Source organism: Polypterus senegalus, chromosome 4 (assembly GCF_016835505.1).
Source record: "Polypterus senegalus isolate Bchr_013 chromosome 4, ASM1683550v1, whole genome shotgun sequence".
Classification (NCBI taxonomy): Eukaryota; Metazoa; Chordata; class Cladistia; order Polypteriformes; family Polypteridae; genus Polypterus; species Polypterus senegalus.
The window spans coordinates 55,215,192-55,231,295 of NC_053157.1; the positions used below are offsets into that span (position 1 = coordinate 55,215,192).

Below are 16,104 nucleotides of genomic sequence, written 5' to 3' on the forward strand. Positions count from 1 at the left end.
ATGAGCGGAGACCTCGTCCACGGATTGTTTCTCAGTCGTGCCCAATGCTTGTTGGAATGGACACATCCCTGGATTGATGGATTTAATCAATAAACATCCTTTTCACAGATATTGCGGTAAGGTGTTATCGGAATTTAATAGGTGTTTTAGGCAATTCACAACACAGAGAAGCCAAACATGTTCTCACCGTGATAATATCTCACACTGCCACCTGATGGACTCCTCCAGATTTACGTAAAGTACGCGCGCAAGTATAAACACTTCAACACTTGCGTAGCAGGAGCGTCCGCTGCAGCATGCGTCGCGTCGCGTGAAGTATAAATGAGCCCTTAGAAGATTATTTTTTAGTCAATAGACAGAAACTGCAACTGATTATTTAGTACATGCACACAGGAAGATAATTCAAGTAGTCAATAATAATGAAATTACTGTTTATAAACAATATGCTCAAAAGCAAATAAAATCTTCATCTGTTATTGCTGTTATCCTCTCCTCCAGTAGCAATTGATCATGCCATCTTTAAGCTTGATTTCTGTTTTATTTACTAGTTCTTTTTTTCACCTCAATGTGTAGTTGAGACAAAATGTACAGATGTATCTGTTTCTGTTCATTTAACGATTTCAGTATGTATGCTTATGTATGTAAATGTTTCCTGATGATCAACTATTTTATACTGTTTTACAGTTTTGTACAGAACCTATCACAAGCTGCTTCACATATTTTGTATTCAAGTGTTTTTCACTTTATGGCTATTTGGCTAGTAGCCAATAAGTTTAACACTCAAATGAAAGAATAGCTTCTGTGTCACAATATCCTCAGTTTGCTTTACCAGGTCCACACTTGACCCAACAAAAAAGAGGAAAACATGATAATTATGACTTTTGACATAACAGAATCATTTAATATAAGCCTGTTTACCAGGCTTACTTATTTTAGCATATTTAGAACAGTAATTGCAGGTTAAGAAGTAAAATCACAAAATATCCAAAACATTTTTATTGATCAGAAGTCAATTTACTATTCTCTATGTCACAACATGCTAACAAACACTACTGTAAAAATTAACCTTACCTCCACATGTTGAAAATCTCACTCTAAACTTACATAGTTGAGTTACCAAATACAAAATGATAGTAAAATCAAAGAGGCCCTGTTTTACATTAGGTAAAAAATAAATTTTTGAAAAGCAAAGAAGATACAAAGAACATGTTTGGTCTGATTTCAGATTTTACGTATTTTCCATTGTGGCTCCTTATCTGCATCCTCGTCTTCTGATTCTTCATCAGCAAACACTGGATTTGGTTGGGTTCTAAAGGAAAACAAAATATAAATGTAAGAGGTTTCAAATACCAAATTATTAAGGCAAAATACTGTATTACATTAATGGATGGGAATTTAGTGTGTCTTCTAAAATCCTATTAAATAAATTGAAAACTACTTTGTGTCAATGGGGTCTTAAATTGTGAACATAAAACACTAGATATCAAGGATCAACTTGCCTTTTTGAATTTTGATTGTCCATACTAGTGGTAATGTATTCTTTTATGTACAAACACTTGAAGAAATAATGCAGTACATCCACTTTTTAATTCACTTACTTTGTGGATGTTGATGTTTAAATTAACAGTACTGTGCACAAGGCACAATCCAGCCCAGGAAATGATAATCTTCTGTAGGGCACACCCAGGCTCAAAGCCACACTTTCTCACATTGTGTCATTTTATAGTATCTAATCAACATAAAATTAATATTTTTGAAATGTTTTCAACAAATTAAAACATTATTGCTGAATCTTCACTCTTCACACATATAATGCAGGGAAATGAGATGCCAGGCAACTGGAAACCTAATTCAACTTCTACTGGTTTAACTTTCAACATCAGGGACTTTTTCCATGTCTGATGTAGGCCTAGTATTTGGCTTTGTTACATTTAAACCCTGTACTCCTGGATGAAGGTGAGTGGAGTAAAGCTTTGCAATACATAATAAAATTATCTTTTTTCTTTTTTAATATTCAGAGAGGTGGTTTGTCCAGTTATGCAAAAAAAGATAGTTAAAGTATATAAATGAGATCATAGGGTGTGTTTGTGTGATTGTTTAAAATTAAAGTTCTGCACAACCACACCTTGTAGATAATGTAACAACAAGGAATCGTTGCTTACCTACTACTATAAAACATAATACAAAAGTAATTTTTATATATATATATTTTTAAATACTGGTGATTAGTACCACTGTGTCCTTCATTATTAATTCACATATTCTACTTTTTTCTAACACTGTAAATTTAATGCTAATCATTCTTCATGTACCAAAAATGTATTTAACATGACTTATGATTTGCATTTAATGACAAATCATAGTGTCTAAATATCCATTATTAGTCCATTTTCAACAATACAAATATTTTATATGATAAGAGAGTGTATATGGTAAACTTTTGCTTATGTAAAAATACTTAAAGATGCCTTCATTGCAACCATGTGTAAATGACTAAGTTGTTTTCCAAACCTGATGAGATGGTGCTAATTGAGATAAATTTACTTCATTTTAAAAATGAAGATCAGGATATAACCACTGAGATATCCTTTGTAAACTGGTCAAAAAGAAGAATGATTAGAAATTTGAAAGTTTTGATGGATAAAATATATCATCAATTATCACCTAGAATCTTTGACTTACATAGGCCCAGAAAATTGACTAAAATGTAATACATTCCTTTATAATTCCATATAGCAAATGATGCTGTACTGCAGGTTAATATACAGTGCATCCGGAAAGTATTGACAGCAAATCACTTTTTCCACATTTTGTTGTGTTACAGCCTTATTCCACAATGGATTACATTCATTTTTTCCTCAGAATTCTACACACAACACCTCATAATGACAATGTGAAAAAAGTTTACTTGAGATTTTTGCAAATTTATTAAAAATAAAAAAAATTGAGAAAGCACATGTACATAAGTATTCACAGCCTTTGTCATGAAGCTCAAAATTGAGCTCAGGTGCATCCTGTTTCCCCTGATCATCCTTGAGATGTTTCTGCAGCTTAATTGGAGTCCACCTGTGGTAAATTCAGTTGATTGGACATGATTTGGAAAGGCACACACTTGTCTATATAAGGTCCCACAGTTGACAGTTCATGTCAGAGCACCAACCAAGCATGAAGTCAAAGGAATTGTCTGTAGACCTCTGAGACAGGATTGTCTTGAGGCACAAATCTGGAGAAGTTTACAATTGGGCTTTGAAGGTCCCAATGAGCACAGTGGCCTCCATCATCCGTAAGTGGAAGAAGTTCGAAACCATCAGGACTCTTCCTAGAGCTGGCCGGCCATCTAAACTGAGGGATTGGGGGAGAAGGGCCTTAGTCACAGAGGTGACCAAGAACCTGATGGTCACTCTGTCAGAGCTCCTCTGTGGAGAGGGGAGAACCTTCCAGAAGGACAACCATCTCTGCAGCAATACACCAATCAGGCCTGTATGGTAGAGTGGCCAGATGGAAGTCACTCCTTAGTAAAAGGCACATGGCAACCCGCCTGGAGTTTGCCAAAAGGCACCTGAAGGACTCTCAGACCATTAGAAACAAAATTCTCTGGTCTGATGAGACAAAGATTGAACTCTTTGGTGTGAATGCCAGCCGTCACGTTTGGAGGAAACCAGGCACCGCTCATCACCAGGCCAATACCATCCCTACAGTAAAGCATGGTGGTGGCAGCATCAAGCTGTGGGGATGTTTTTCAGCGGCAGGAACTGGGAGACTAGTCAGGATAAATGGAACGATGACTGCAGCAATGTACAGGGACATCCTGGATGAAAACCTGCTCCAGAGCGCTCTTGACCTCAGACTGGGGCAATGACAATGACCCTAAGCACACAGCCAAGATATCAAAGGAGTGGCTTCAGGACAACTCTGTGAATGTCCTTCAGTGGCCCAGCCAGAGCCCAGACTTGAATCCGATTGAACATCTCTGGAGAGATCTTAAAATGGCTGTGCACCGACGATTCCCATCCAACCTGATGGAGCTTGAGAGGTGCTGCAAAGAGGAATGGGTGAAACTGGCCAAGGATAGGTGTGCCAAGCTTGTGGCATCATACTCAAAAAGACTTGACTTAATTGCTGCCAAAGGTGCATCGACAAAGTATTGAGCAAAGGCTGTGAATACTTATGTACATGTGATTTCTCCATATTTTTATTTTTAATAAATTTGCAAAAACCTCAAGTAAATGTTTTTCACATTGTCATTATGGGGTGTTGTGTGTAGAATTCTAAGGAAAAAAATGAATTTAATCCACTTTGGAATAAGGCTGTAACATAACAAAATGTGGAAGAAGTGATGCGCTGTGAATACTTTCCGGATGCTCTGTATATTGTAAATCTAAGGCATGAGCAAGACTTTAAAAGAAATAATCAAAATGTAAACATTTATTGGCAGATACTGTATAACTTAGTGACATCTGCATAACAGTGAAAAAATATGTTATATTTTTGTAAAAATAAACCTACAGGAAAGAAAACAAGACAGGGCCCAAAATAGACCCTTGAGGAACCCCACAGTTGATAGGTGGTAAAGAAGAAAAGCAGCAATCCTCACTGAAAAAGTCCAGTTTCTTACGTAGGAACTAAACAACTCTAAGGCAGTACCTTGAATACAAAATTCATTAAACTATCTTTATAAAAAAAAAATACTTTTTTGTAAAATAGTTAGTATTTGGGTATTATAACATTACTAAATCTATATTTTTATACTTCTATGATTTTACTATTACAGGTAAAAACTTGCATTATTGCTTTTAGCAAATATGTGAAATACAGTACACTTAATTAATTAGATTAAAGAATGTGGCAAATTCTAATCATTTATGCTAAAAATCTTGGCTTCCATCCACTTCTAATATGACCTTCTGCAAAGAAGGACTATTATATAGAGATCTTGTCAACTTTGATTAAACAGAGTTTAGCAAAAAGCTCTAGGCAGGGGGTGTTTTATATACCTAACTGACAACAAAAATCCATTTCAGAAATATAAGGTGACTATTAAGTATTATTTCCTGAAGGGATAAAGCACTAAGCAGACAGGCGTAGGCTGAGTCAATAGAAAAGTAAAATAACAGCAACGAGGCACTTTTGCAGTGGGTGGGGGTAACAGAACAGCAACCCAATTCGAAATGTATTAATATCAACACACTGTATGATTGACAAATATTTGCAGCTTAAAATGATTCTGTAAATATACAGGCAGGTAAGAAAGAGCAGTTAAATAATCACAAACATTTTTAATATGTTTAATCTCAGACAGGCCTAACTCAGAAATCAGGAACTTTTAAGATAATCGACAATGCTATGATCTAGCTCTACAATGTTTCCCAAACTCGGTCCTGGGGAACCCCTGTGGCTGCAGGTTTTTGTTTCAACCACATTCCTAATCAGTGACATCACCTGATAACCCTGAGTTCATTTAATTAGCTGCTATTTTTTTTCTTTTATTCGACATTCAGAAAAACACAGCAGCATGATTTTTACATTTATAAGACATTTTATAAGAAATATTTCTGCTTTTGCTATAGATTTAAATGCTTAACTGTCTTTTGTTGATTTCATTATACTTTGCCCTTTCTCTGTGCAGTGTTTCCCACTTCGTTGTATGTTATTAATGACAATTTAAAACGAGCAGATCAGACACCCAGGCAAACAACACTGAATAATCAAAGGCTGCAACTACTTTAGAGTCAGAACCCACTAATTAGTAAATAATGGATTAATTAAACAATTAGAAGACCTTGAAAAGTAGGATGAAAATCAAGATGAAAATACTGTTAAAAAGAAAAAAAGACATTATTCCTATATAACTGCTTGGTACATTTTAATATTTTCTTTTTAGCAAACTTAGTTTTCTAATTTCTATATTGTTCCCTAAACACAGAACTTGAGAAATATCAGTTCACTTATTTAGCCCAGGAGTCCAATTAAAAACAGAAGCTGGTTGGAACAAAAGCTTGTAGCCACAGGGGTTCCCCGGGACTGAGTTTGGGAAACACTACTAGCTGAAACCCCAACAGCACTACGGCTTCCTTAATTCTACCAGATTATGAAGCATGAAAAAGTAACATTATTTAACAAAGACAAATTATATGAATTTGTAAAGACATCTCTCAGAAAGAAAAAAAATCAGGCAGTTAAAATTCACAGAGAAAATCCAAAAGTGGTGAACACTGACTGTGACTTGTACTATAGGGTGGTCCAGATCTAATTATGCAATTTTCATTACGCTATAACTTATTAAGTTTATTACATTGAAAATCACCCGAAAAATCCTGGACCATCGAGAAGTGTGCGAACTGACGACATGAAGAATTGTCTTTGCGCCGAACTGCAATCGTCCCCGCATAAATCAAAGTCATCCAGACGATCTGAATCTGCATAATTAGATCTGGACCACCCTGTATATACTCCAATATATAAAACACATAGAACAACTTATGAAATAAATATATTTCTGAGTATACACTTAATTTATTCAAAGAAAAACTAAAAAACTCAATCCACATTGTACCTCACAATTCATAGCCAAAACCAGAATCACATGAACACATTACGTTTGTAATAAATAACCAAAACAGAAAAGACATACAATTTATGGTGGAAAAAAGCCTTATAACAAGCTAACTAAAATTAAAAAACTTATAATTACTGTACATTTTATAATGAAAATTCAGGTCAAGAGTAAAAATCACAATTTAGGTAAATGTAATACTCTAAAACTAAAAATAAAATAACAGTTTAGTATGAAAAATACTGTAGATTACTATAATGAATATAAAAGACACCACAAATACACAACATGTAGATGGAGGGAACATCAGGGTGCTGTATCTGACAACTTTGCATTAAAATGGATATCAGTTTAAAATGCAGTGTTGTATATAAAACATTTTTCAAATCAAAGTTATTTGTTTACAATCATGGTATATTTTATTTTGCCATATAATTTTGTGTTCTAAAGTGAAGCTTTTTTAACATAAATTTTAAAAAAATCATGCCTGCTTTTTTGTCTTAAAATGGGTTCCAAGGGGCATGAGTAAAAAACATTAAAATATTAATTATCACCATATTGCAGCACACATATTATTATACGGTGGATCAATGTTATTTTAGGAAGAAAAAAAAAGCGAAATATTTTCTTGAGATTAAGCCATTTTAAAATAAGATCGTCAGTGTACTTCATCTCACTGCTGGTGGCGGCCTTTCAGTCCATGAAGTGTTTTTTCCACTAGCATATACAGTTCTCTTTGAAAGCTCCTCTCCAAGTGCTGATATTGACATTACTGAATCACTAACAGTCTTTCGCTATATGTGATGAAAAAGATCTTAGGCAAGTCTTAAAAACTGTCAGAGCTTTACTTATTTTATTCATGGACTGTAGAAAGTATCTACAGTAGAAAGGTGCAGATATATATATATATATATATATATATATATATAAGTATGCTGCATGAGTCAGTATTGACAGAAAATAAAATAATTAAAAATAACTGAATTGATGAATCACAACTTAAAACTACTTCACATTATAGGCTTGAGTAAATGTCCACAGAGAACAAATAGTGTAAGTTACTAATTATTTTAACTTATCAAAAATGTTGCCCTTATTCTTTTCATATCCTCACCAAAAGTAACCCAGCCTGTGCTACAAAATTCCATAATTGGTTGTGTCACTTCAATCTGTTTCATCATATAATCTGCCTTTTTCATTTCCCCAGTTTTTTTTATCATATTATAATATGAATATTGATTGACATTGTGAATTTAGTATCAACATGCAGGTGGCTTAGGCTCTTTACAAAATGTAAGATTTTATACATAATGAAATGTGTTGTAATCATTTTAATTTAGATTGTCATGTGTATAAAGTAAATTGAAACAACTATGTGCATTCATGACCAACACGTACCATGCTGCCATTGTGTGAATCTAACTCCATAAGCTATGTAAAATATACAGTAACAACAGAATGTAATAGGTGAAAAGCGGCTTCTAACACAATAACTCCACCCCATTAGTTTTGAAGTTCACAGTTTAGTTAGTTAAAACCAATGACAAGGCCCTTGGTAGGAGTCCCAACTGGGATGGAGTGCAATGCCATTCCCGGCTGGGAGGCCACAATGGAGGGAGCAGGTGAATGGAAAAACAGCCTGCCACAATGATTCCCAGATTTAATCCGAGTAGGTGAGAGGCCATATTGAAAAGTCTGGAGAACTCAGGAGTCCGGAGAAAATTTCTCTTCCAGCATGAGAGTAGGCAATGTTCCTCTGGTGTTTTTCAAGTTTGGACACCCGTAGGATTGCCTGAGACATGCAGTTCCTGGCGGAGTCCTTGAGTGCTGCCGGTGGGCACTGCCAGGGAAAAACCTTCCTGTTTTATGAAACATCCATATCACCCAGAAGATCTTTCATCATGAAACACTATGACAGAGGAAGTACTCCTGGGTTCTTCATGAAAGAAGTTGCTCCACCTAGAAAAGGCAGTAAAAATTGGGAGGTGGTAAAGGAGGCTTGCTGAGAGGAGAGATGAGGAAGAGGATAGTAGTTGTGTTGCTGATTGTAAGGTTAAAGACGAAGCCTGTGCAAGGTATTCTTTTGAACCTGGGATTTGTATCTTTGTTGTTTTGTCTATGGTTTGGAGTTCCGTTATGCCCCCTAGTGTTCAAACCATATATAAAATCACCAGAAATGGCATGTTGTTTACACACTTGGGAGTAATTAGCACACTGGGGAAAAAGAGAACATGGCACATAATAGATGGGACAACCTAGATGTAAAGAGCACAATGTTTGAAAATGGCACATTTACAAACACATCAGACCTGCCAACGTATGAAAATGCAACAACACATAGTCTGTTTTCTTGGCTTAATTCTGACACTCATCTGAGACTGCCTGGTGGCTGTGGCCGGAAGCAAAGATGCACTGTGAACCTTCACTGTATATGAGGTTCAATTTAGGAAATAAATAATTCTATTATTTGAATATGTGTGTGCAGATAAACCACTGTGCCTTTTTATAATTCACATACATTCACAGTTGACATACATTCAGACCCATTCACTTTTGTATATTTCATTATGTTGCAGCCTTATGCTAAAATAATTTAAATGTATTTTTCCCCTCATCAAGCAACACTTAATACTACAGAATGACAAGGAGAAAACAGGATTTTAGAAATTTTACAAATGTATAAAAATCTCAAATATCACTTTTATAGAAGTATTTAGAACCTTTCCTCATAACTTTGTTGAAGCACATTTGGCAGCGATTATGGTCTGTAGTATTCTTGGGTATAGCTGCAACAATCTTTGCACACCTGGGGTGTCATGTATAATGCTGTGTGTAGAATACACACTAAAAAAAGGCATACGGACAAAAGTGGAAATGAGTGTACACACAAAAAAAATCAGATGCATAAATCTGTGCATACGCCAAGTCCCACGCACTTCCCCTTTATAAAACCCAACAAATGTAAAATTTAATGCACGTGCTGACAGCCCCACCCCAACTCCTCCGAGAATTTCACATATTTTAATATGCAAATTAATACACATATCACTTTCCATTCAGTGTTTGGCTAAAAAACAATGGAAAAGGCATGTGAGGTGAACTTCAGCGAATATGAAGTGGAGGCAAGGAAAAAGGTACTATTTGTTGGCTTATGCAGTGGTATAAGAAACAAAGGTATTGGCAGAGACACTCAAAAGTTCAAGTGGTCAGATATCACAGTCAACATGAAAAGGCGAGTCACAGCCCACTGTCTGTTTATTCTGCTTCAGAAAATATTACTAAAGCTGACCTCCCCATATGATGCTCAAGCTGTGATGGTGCTGCTGTGCTGAGAACGTTTTCAGGCACTGGCTGCACACACATCTCTGCCTCAGAAACCTATGGGAGGCCATCTCAGCCTCAGAAACCTATGGGAGGCCATCTGGCTGTGTGCTGACTGATGCTGTTCTGGAATCACAAAATGCAATAGTGGATGCTATCAGAGATGTGGCTAATGAACTAAAATAAGGGCAGTACTATGTGATACTGACCATAAATTAAATGAATTGGTTAAAAGAAAATTCTGTATCTGATTTCCTGTTTCTACATTCTGCTAATTACATTCAAATGAAGTTGTAACACTGTCCAACTGTGGGTCAGGGTCACGTTCATCATAGCGCATCTATTCAGGTACATGTTTGCACACTGTGACACACTTTCTGTGCACTATACAGAAGCATATTAATAGAGTGGAAATGCTTTCTATTTACATAAGCAAATTCATTCTCTGAAGGTGCCTTCATAGTGTAGTGCGGGCACCAAGTGCCACAACGGATCGATTCTCTGCTCTTTACTTTGAAGTGACTCACTATCTTTAAATGGACTGCATGCCTTTTGCCACACCAATTGGAAAAAGCACCTGCGACTGTACAGAGCAGCTGTTTTTAAAGGTTCCCCAGCTATATATGATATACCAACTAATTCTTTTGGTGGTTCATTCCCGGGTGATGTAACCATTGTAATAGCAATGTGCATGCAGCTGAAGACTCTGATTACACTTGGAAAACTGGACGCTGCTGCGAATTGTGCTTTGAAGCTTTGCTGTTCAACCACAGTGTAAGGAAATCTTATATATCTGGATGACAAGCGAATAATACCATCCTATACAACTGGCATAGCATGACTCGGTGATGTTTCTAAAATACCCGATCGGTTAACACGTTCATGTTGAAAAGCTCCTGTGGCTAAAAACCTAAGAGTGAACAGAACTTGCAAAGGAGCAGGTAGAGCACAATTGCTGAAAATGTGTCTTTGTAAAGCTGGCGCCAGTTCAGCACACAGCTCCAAGAGGACAGCTCTTGTAAACTGAAAATGATTTACAAGCCAGTCGTCATCATCATCATCATCTATAAATACACACTATCTTCTAATTCTTCCATTTGCAATGTCTTCTAACAAGGATAAAGCAGCTATGGTAGTTGGAATAATTTGGCCATTCCATGCACCACTATATTGTTACAGTGAATTAAATTTGTAAACACTATGCAATTAATTTAGGTGTATTTGATAAATCCCACGTCAATGATGTGAATATGAAAAAGAAAGGTAAATGACACAGAAACAGTAGCACTACTTTCAAGCTGGGTGCTGCCAGTTTGCAAAACAGAGGAGAAACATGAGTATGCAAGATAGGGGGCTACAATGAAAATACGAGTGGCTTTACACCAAGTTTAGTTTTTATACATCTCAAAGTATGCTAGGAAATGGTTGTACACAACATTTTTGTGTGTACGCACCATTTATACATGAGGCCCCAGGATTTGAGGATCATCTGCCATTCTTCTCTGCTGATCTTCTCAGGCTGGATGGAGACCATTAGTAGACAGGTGTTTTCAGGTGAGATGTTTTATTCGGTTCAAGGCCTGTCTCTTTCTGGGCCACTCAAAGACATTCAGAGAGTTGTCTCTAATATACTCGTCTTTTACTTGCTCTGTGCTTGTGTTATTTTTCCAGTGGGAAGGTCAACCTTCAGCCCAGTGTAAGTACCACAATGCAGTGTGATGCTATGGTAAGACCTAGGACAAGTGTCAATTGACGTTGGACCTATGAAAAATGTAAAACTCTGCTCACAATAGCTACTGTAAGAAGAGAAACAAACAGGAAATGTACCTTTACCTTAAAGAATCAGTACCAAAAATCTGTGATAAAATGTATTATTTTCAGTTTCCTTTAGTTGTCACATGCCTGACTCAGAAACAAGGAAAGTATGTTTTCTTAAATCAAAAACATTGCTAATTCAAAGTGGAAATGTTTGGTAGGTTTTAAGGCTTTTGTTTTCTCGTTTGGACTGGTTCCCTTCAGCCCTACTTTAAAAGGTAAATACAGGCTGGGTGCTTTGTAATATTTATAAAAACATGCTTCACTTTACAATATAATTTCATGTGGAAAATTAACATATATCATGGAGAACATTTGGAACAGTGGTGAACCTTTCCAGAAAAGGTCAGACTGCCAAATTCACGTTAGAAGAACAGCCAAAAACCGCAGGCCTTCTCTGAGAAGAATGAGATTCACAAGAGAGGCACTAGATGAAAACCTCTGCTGTCCAAGAGTAATGGTGCTTGCCTTGAATTTATAAAGAAACACTTGGATATTCCCTAAGACTTTTGGAGTATTATTCTATAGACAGATCAGATCAGGTTAGGTCAGACAGCATGCACTGGTAGAGTGCGTTGCCACACCCAACGCATGACAAAACAGCTAGGATCCTGGTTGGCAATCCCCCAGGCAGACACGTGATCCAGTCCCACCCTCCAGAAATGACTATCTATCTGCTGAAACTATACAGCAAAATAAGAAGCACCAGGACTCTCTTGAACCTGTGTTCTTTTGCAGAGATATCGGGAGCGCCACACACCCCTTTCCAGCAACCTCATGACCTCTCATGCTCCCCCAATCCATCTACTAACTACATAGGAAGAGTCACCAAAGTGATGAATGTCTCTGCCATGGTAAGAAAACATCTCTGCAGGCAGACACACTGCTGATGGCTGTGCCAAGAGGTCATTAAATGCCTGGATCTTGGTTTTTAACTAGGACACTTGCAAGCCCAGGCACTCAGACTCCTTGCTCAGTCTCTCGAGAGCCCGACCAAAGCCTCCATTGGCTACAGCATCACTGACAAAGTCTAGATCAGTGAATCTTTCTTCACCAACAAATACCCCATAGCCGCTGGACCCTAACAACCATGCCCAATGCCCAGTCTAAGCAAGCACTGAACAGAGTAGGAGGAAGAACACACCCCTGACGAACTCCAGAATCAACTGAGAAAATACAGAGGTTCTGCCTACATTCTGCACAGCACTCATAGTGGCAGTGTACACACTGGCTATAGACAGACAAGTTAAAAGCAGAACTCTGGATTACACAGGTCCTACTATGTCTGGTGTAAAACTAATATAGTGTTCAGAAGTAAAAATATACAACAAAACATGACAGTGGTCATGTGATGGCCTGGGCATGCTCTGCCCACCATTTAACTCTGGGTTCTGGGAATAGTGGAAGACTTCAACACTGATGTGATAGAGATATACAGTATGGATGGGTGTAGTTGGGAGGAATGGCATGCCTGATCTGAACCTGAGTGGAGAATTGTTATTTAATTTCTATACAAAAATGTTCATAACAAATACCATATTCAAACAAAAGGTGGTACAGTGATTTTACACGCAGATAAACAATTAACTTATTTTCTGTAATATGACTCCTCCTTGAACTGCCACCTTATCGTGGTGGAGGGGTTTGCGTGCCCCAATGATCCTAGGAGCTCTGTTGTCCGGGGCTTTATGCCCCTGGTAGGGTCACCCAAGACAAACTGGTCCTAGGTGAGGGATGAGACAAACAGTGGTTCAACCAAACCTCCTATGAAGAACAAAAACCTTGACGATGTTTTCCTTCACCCGGACGCGGGTCACCGGGGCCCCCCTCTGGAGCCAGGCCTGCAGGTGGGGCTCGATGGCGAGCGCCTGGTGGCCGGGCCTGCACCCATGGGGCTTGGCCGGGCACAGCCTGAAGAGACAACGTGGGTCTCCCTTCCCATGGGCTCACCACCTGTAGGAGGGGCCAAGGAGGTCGGGTGCAGTGTAAGTTGGGTGGTGGCCGAAGGCGAGGACCTTGACAGTCCGATCCTTGGCTACAGAAGCTGGCTCTTGGGACGTGGAATGTCACCTCTCTGAAGGGAAAGAAGCCTGAGCTAGTGCGCGAGGTTGAGAGGTTCCAGCTAGATATAGTCGGGCTCACCTCGACACACAGCTTGGACTCTGGAACCAATCTCCTTGAGAGGGGCTGGACTCTCTACCATTCTGGAGTTGCCCCTGGTGAGAGGTGCCCAGCGGGTGTGGGCATACTTATTGCTCCCTGATTTGGAGCCTGTTCATTGAGGTTTACTCCGGTGGACGAGAGGGTAGCCTCCTTCCACCCGGATCCTAACTGCTTGTTTGTGTGTATGCGCCGAACAGCAGTTTGGAGTACCCACCCTTTTTAGAGTTCCTGGAGGGGGTGCTACAGGGCATACCTTCTGGGGACTCCCTTGTACTGCTGGGAGACTTCAATGCTCACGTGGCCAATGACACTGAGATCTGGAAGGGCGTAACTGAGAGGAATGGCCCATCTGATCTGAACCCGAGTGTTGTTTTGTTATTGGACTTCTGTGCTTTTTACAGATTGTCCATAACGAACACCATGTTCAAGCATAGGGGTGTTCATATGTGCACTTGGCACCAGGATACCCTAGGCCTCAGTTCGATGATCGGCTTTGTGGTCGTGTCGTTGGACTTGGGGCCATATCTCTTGGACACTCGGGTGAAGAGAGAGAGAGGCAAAGCTGACAACTGACCACCACCTGGTGGTGAGTAGGCTTCGATGGTGGTGGAGGATGCTGGTCAAGACTGGTAGGCCCAAACGTGTTGTGAGGGTCTGCTGGGAAGGTCTGGCAGAGTCCCCTGTCAGAAGTAGCTTCAACTTACACCTTTGGCAGAACTTCAACCACGTCCCGAGGGAGGTGGGGGACATCGAGTCCGAATGGGCCATGTTCTGTGCCTCTATTGTTAAGGTGGCTGACCGAAGCTGTGGCCGTAAGGTGGTCGGTGCCTGTCGTGGCGGCAATCCCCGAACCCATTGGTGAGGGATGACATCAAGCTGAAGAAGGAGTACTACCAGACCTTTTTGTTCTGTGGGACTCTGGAGGCAGCTAATAGGTACTGCCAGGCCAAGCGGAATGCGGCTTCGGTGGTTGCTGAGGCAGAAACTCGGGTGTGGGAGGAGTTTGTAGAGGCCTTGGAGAACGACTTTCGGACGGCTTCGAGGAGATTCTGGTTCACCATCCGGCGTCTCAGGAGGGGGAAGCAGTGCAGTGTCAACACTGTATATGGTGGGAATGGTGCACTGCTGATCTCAACTCGGGACGTTGTGGGTCGGTGGGGGGAGTACTTCGAAGAACTCCGCAATCCCACTAACATGCCTTCCAATGAGGAAGCAGAGCCTGGGGACTCGGAGGTGGGCTCCTCTATCTCTGGGACTGAGGTCACCAAGGTGGTTAAAAAACTCCTTGGTGGCAGGGCCCCGGGGGTGGATGAGATACGCCCAGAGTTCCTCAAGGCTCTGGATGTTGTAGGACTGTCTTGGTTGACACGTCTCTGCAACATCGCATGGACATCTGGGACAGTGCCTCTGAATTGGCAGACCACGGTGGTAGTCCCCCTCTTTAAGAAGGGGGACCAACAACAACAACAACATTTATTTGTATAGCACATTTTCATACAAAAAAATGTAGCTCAAAGTGCTTTACAAAATGAAGAATAGAAAAATAGAAGACACAATAAAAAATAAACATAAGTCAACATTAATTAACAGAATAAGTAAGGTCCGATGGCCAGGGTGGACAGAAAAAAAAACAAAAAACTCCAGAGGCTGGAGAAAAAAAATAAAATCTGTAGGGATTCCAGACCAAGAAACTGCCCAGTCCCCTCTGGGCAATCTACCTAACATAACTGAAACAGTCCTCTTTGTGTTTAGGGTTTTCATGGAAGGACTTGATGATGACCAGAGGGTGTGTTCCAACTACAGAGGGATCACACTCCTCATCCTCCCTGGAAAAGTCTATTTGGGGGTTCTAGAGAGGAGGGTCCGTCGGATAATTGCACCTCGGATTCAGGAGGAACAGTGTGGTTTTCATCCTGGTCGCGGAACAGTGGACAAGCTCTACACCCTTAGCAGGGTCCTGGAGGGTGCATGGGAGTTTCCTTAACCAGTCTACGTGTGTTTTGTGGACTTGGAAAAGGTGTTCGACAGTGTCCGTTGGGGAATCCTGTGGTGGGTGCTCTGGGAGAATGGGGTACCAGACCCCCTGATAAGGGCTGTGTCAGAGCTTGGTCTGCATTGTCGGCAGTAAGTCGAACCTGTTTCCAGTGAGAGTTGGACTCCGCCAGGGCTGCCCTTTGTCACTGATTCTGTTCATAATTTTTATGGACAGAATTTCTAGGCGCAGCCAGGGTGTTGAGGGGGTCGGGTTTGGT

General features: G+C 39.7%; 1 protein-coding gene across 5 annotated transcripts in view; it reads right to left on the reverse strand.

Moving 5' to 3' along the window:
• Positions 1-981: 981 nt before the first annotated feature.
• LOC120527351 (WD repeat-containing protein 70) overlaps positions 982-16,104 on the reverse strand; it is a 345,189-nt gene continuing 330,066 nt past the window's right edge. For all 5 annotated transcript variants that reach the window (XM_039750656.1, XM_039750657.1, XM_039750658.1 and 2 more), the window contains one exon: positions 982-1,309. In XM_039750656.1, coding sequence (XP_039606590.1) covers positions 1,222-1,309 — 88 coding nt within the window. In that variant the 3' untranslated portion in view covers positions 982-1,221. The remainder of the gene's footprint in view (positions 1,310-16,104) is intronic.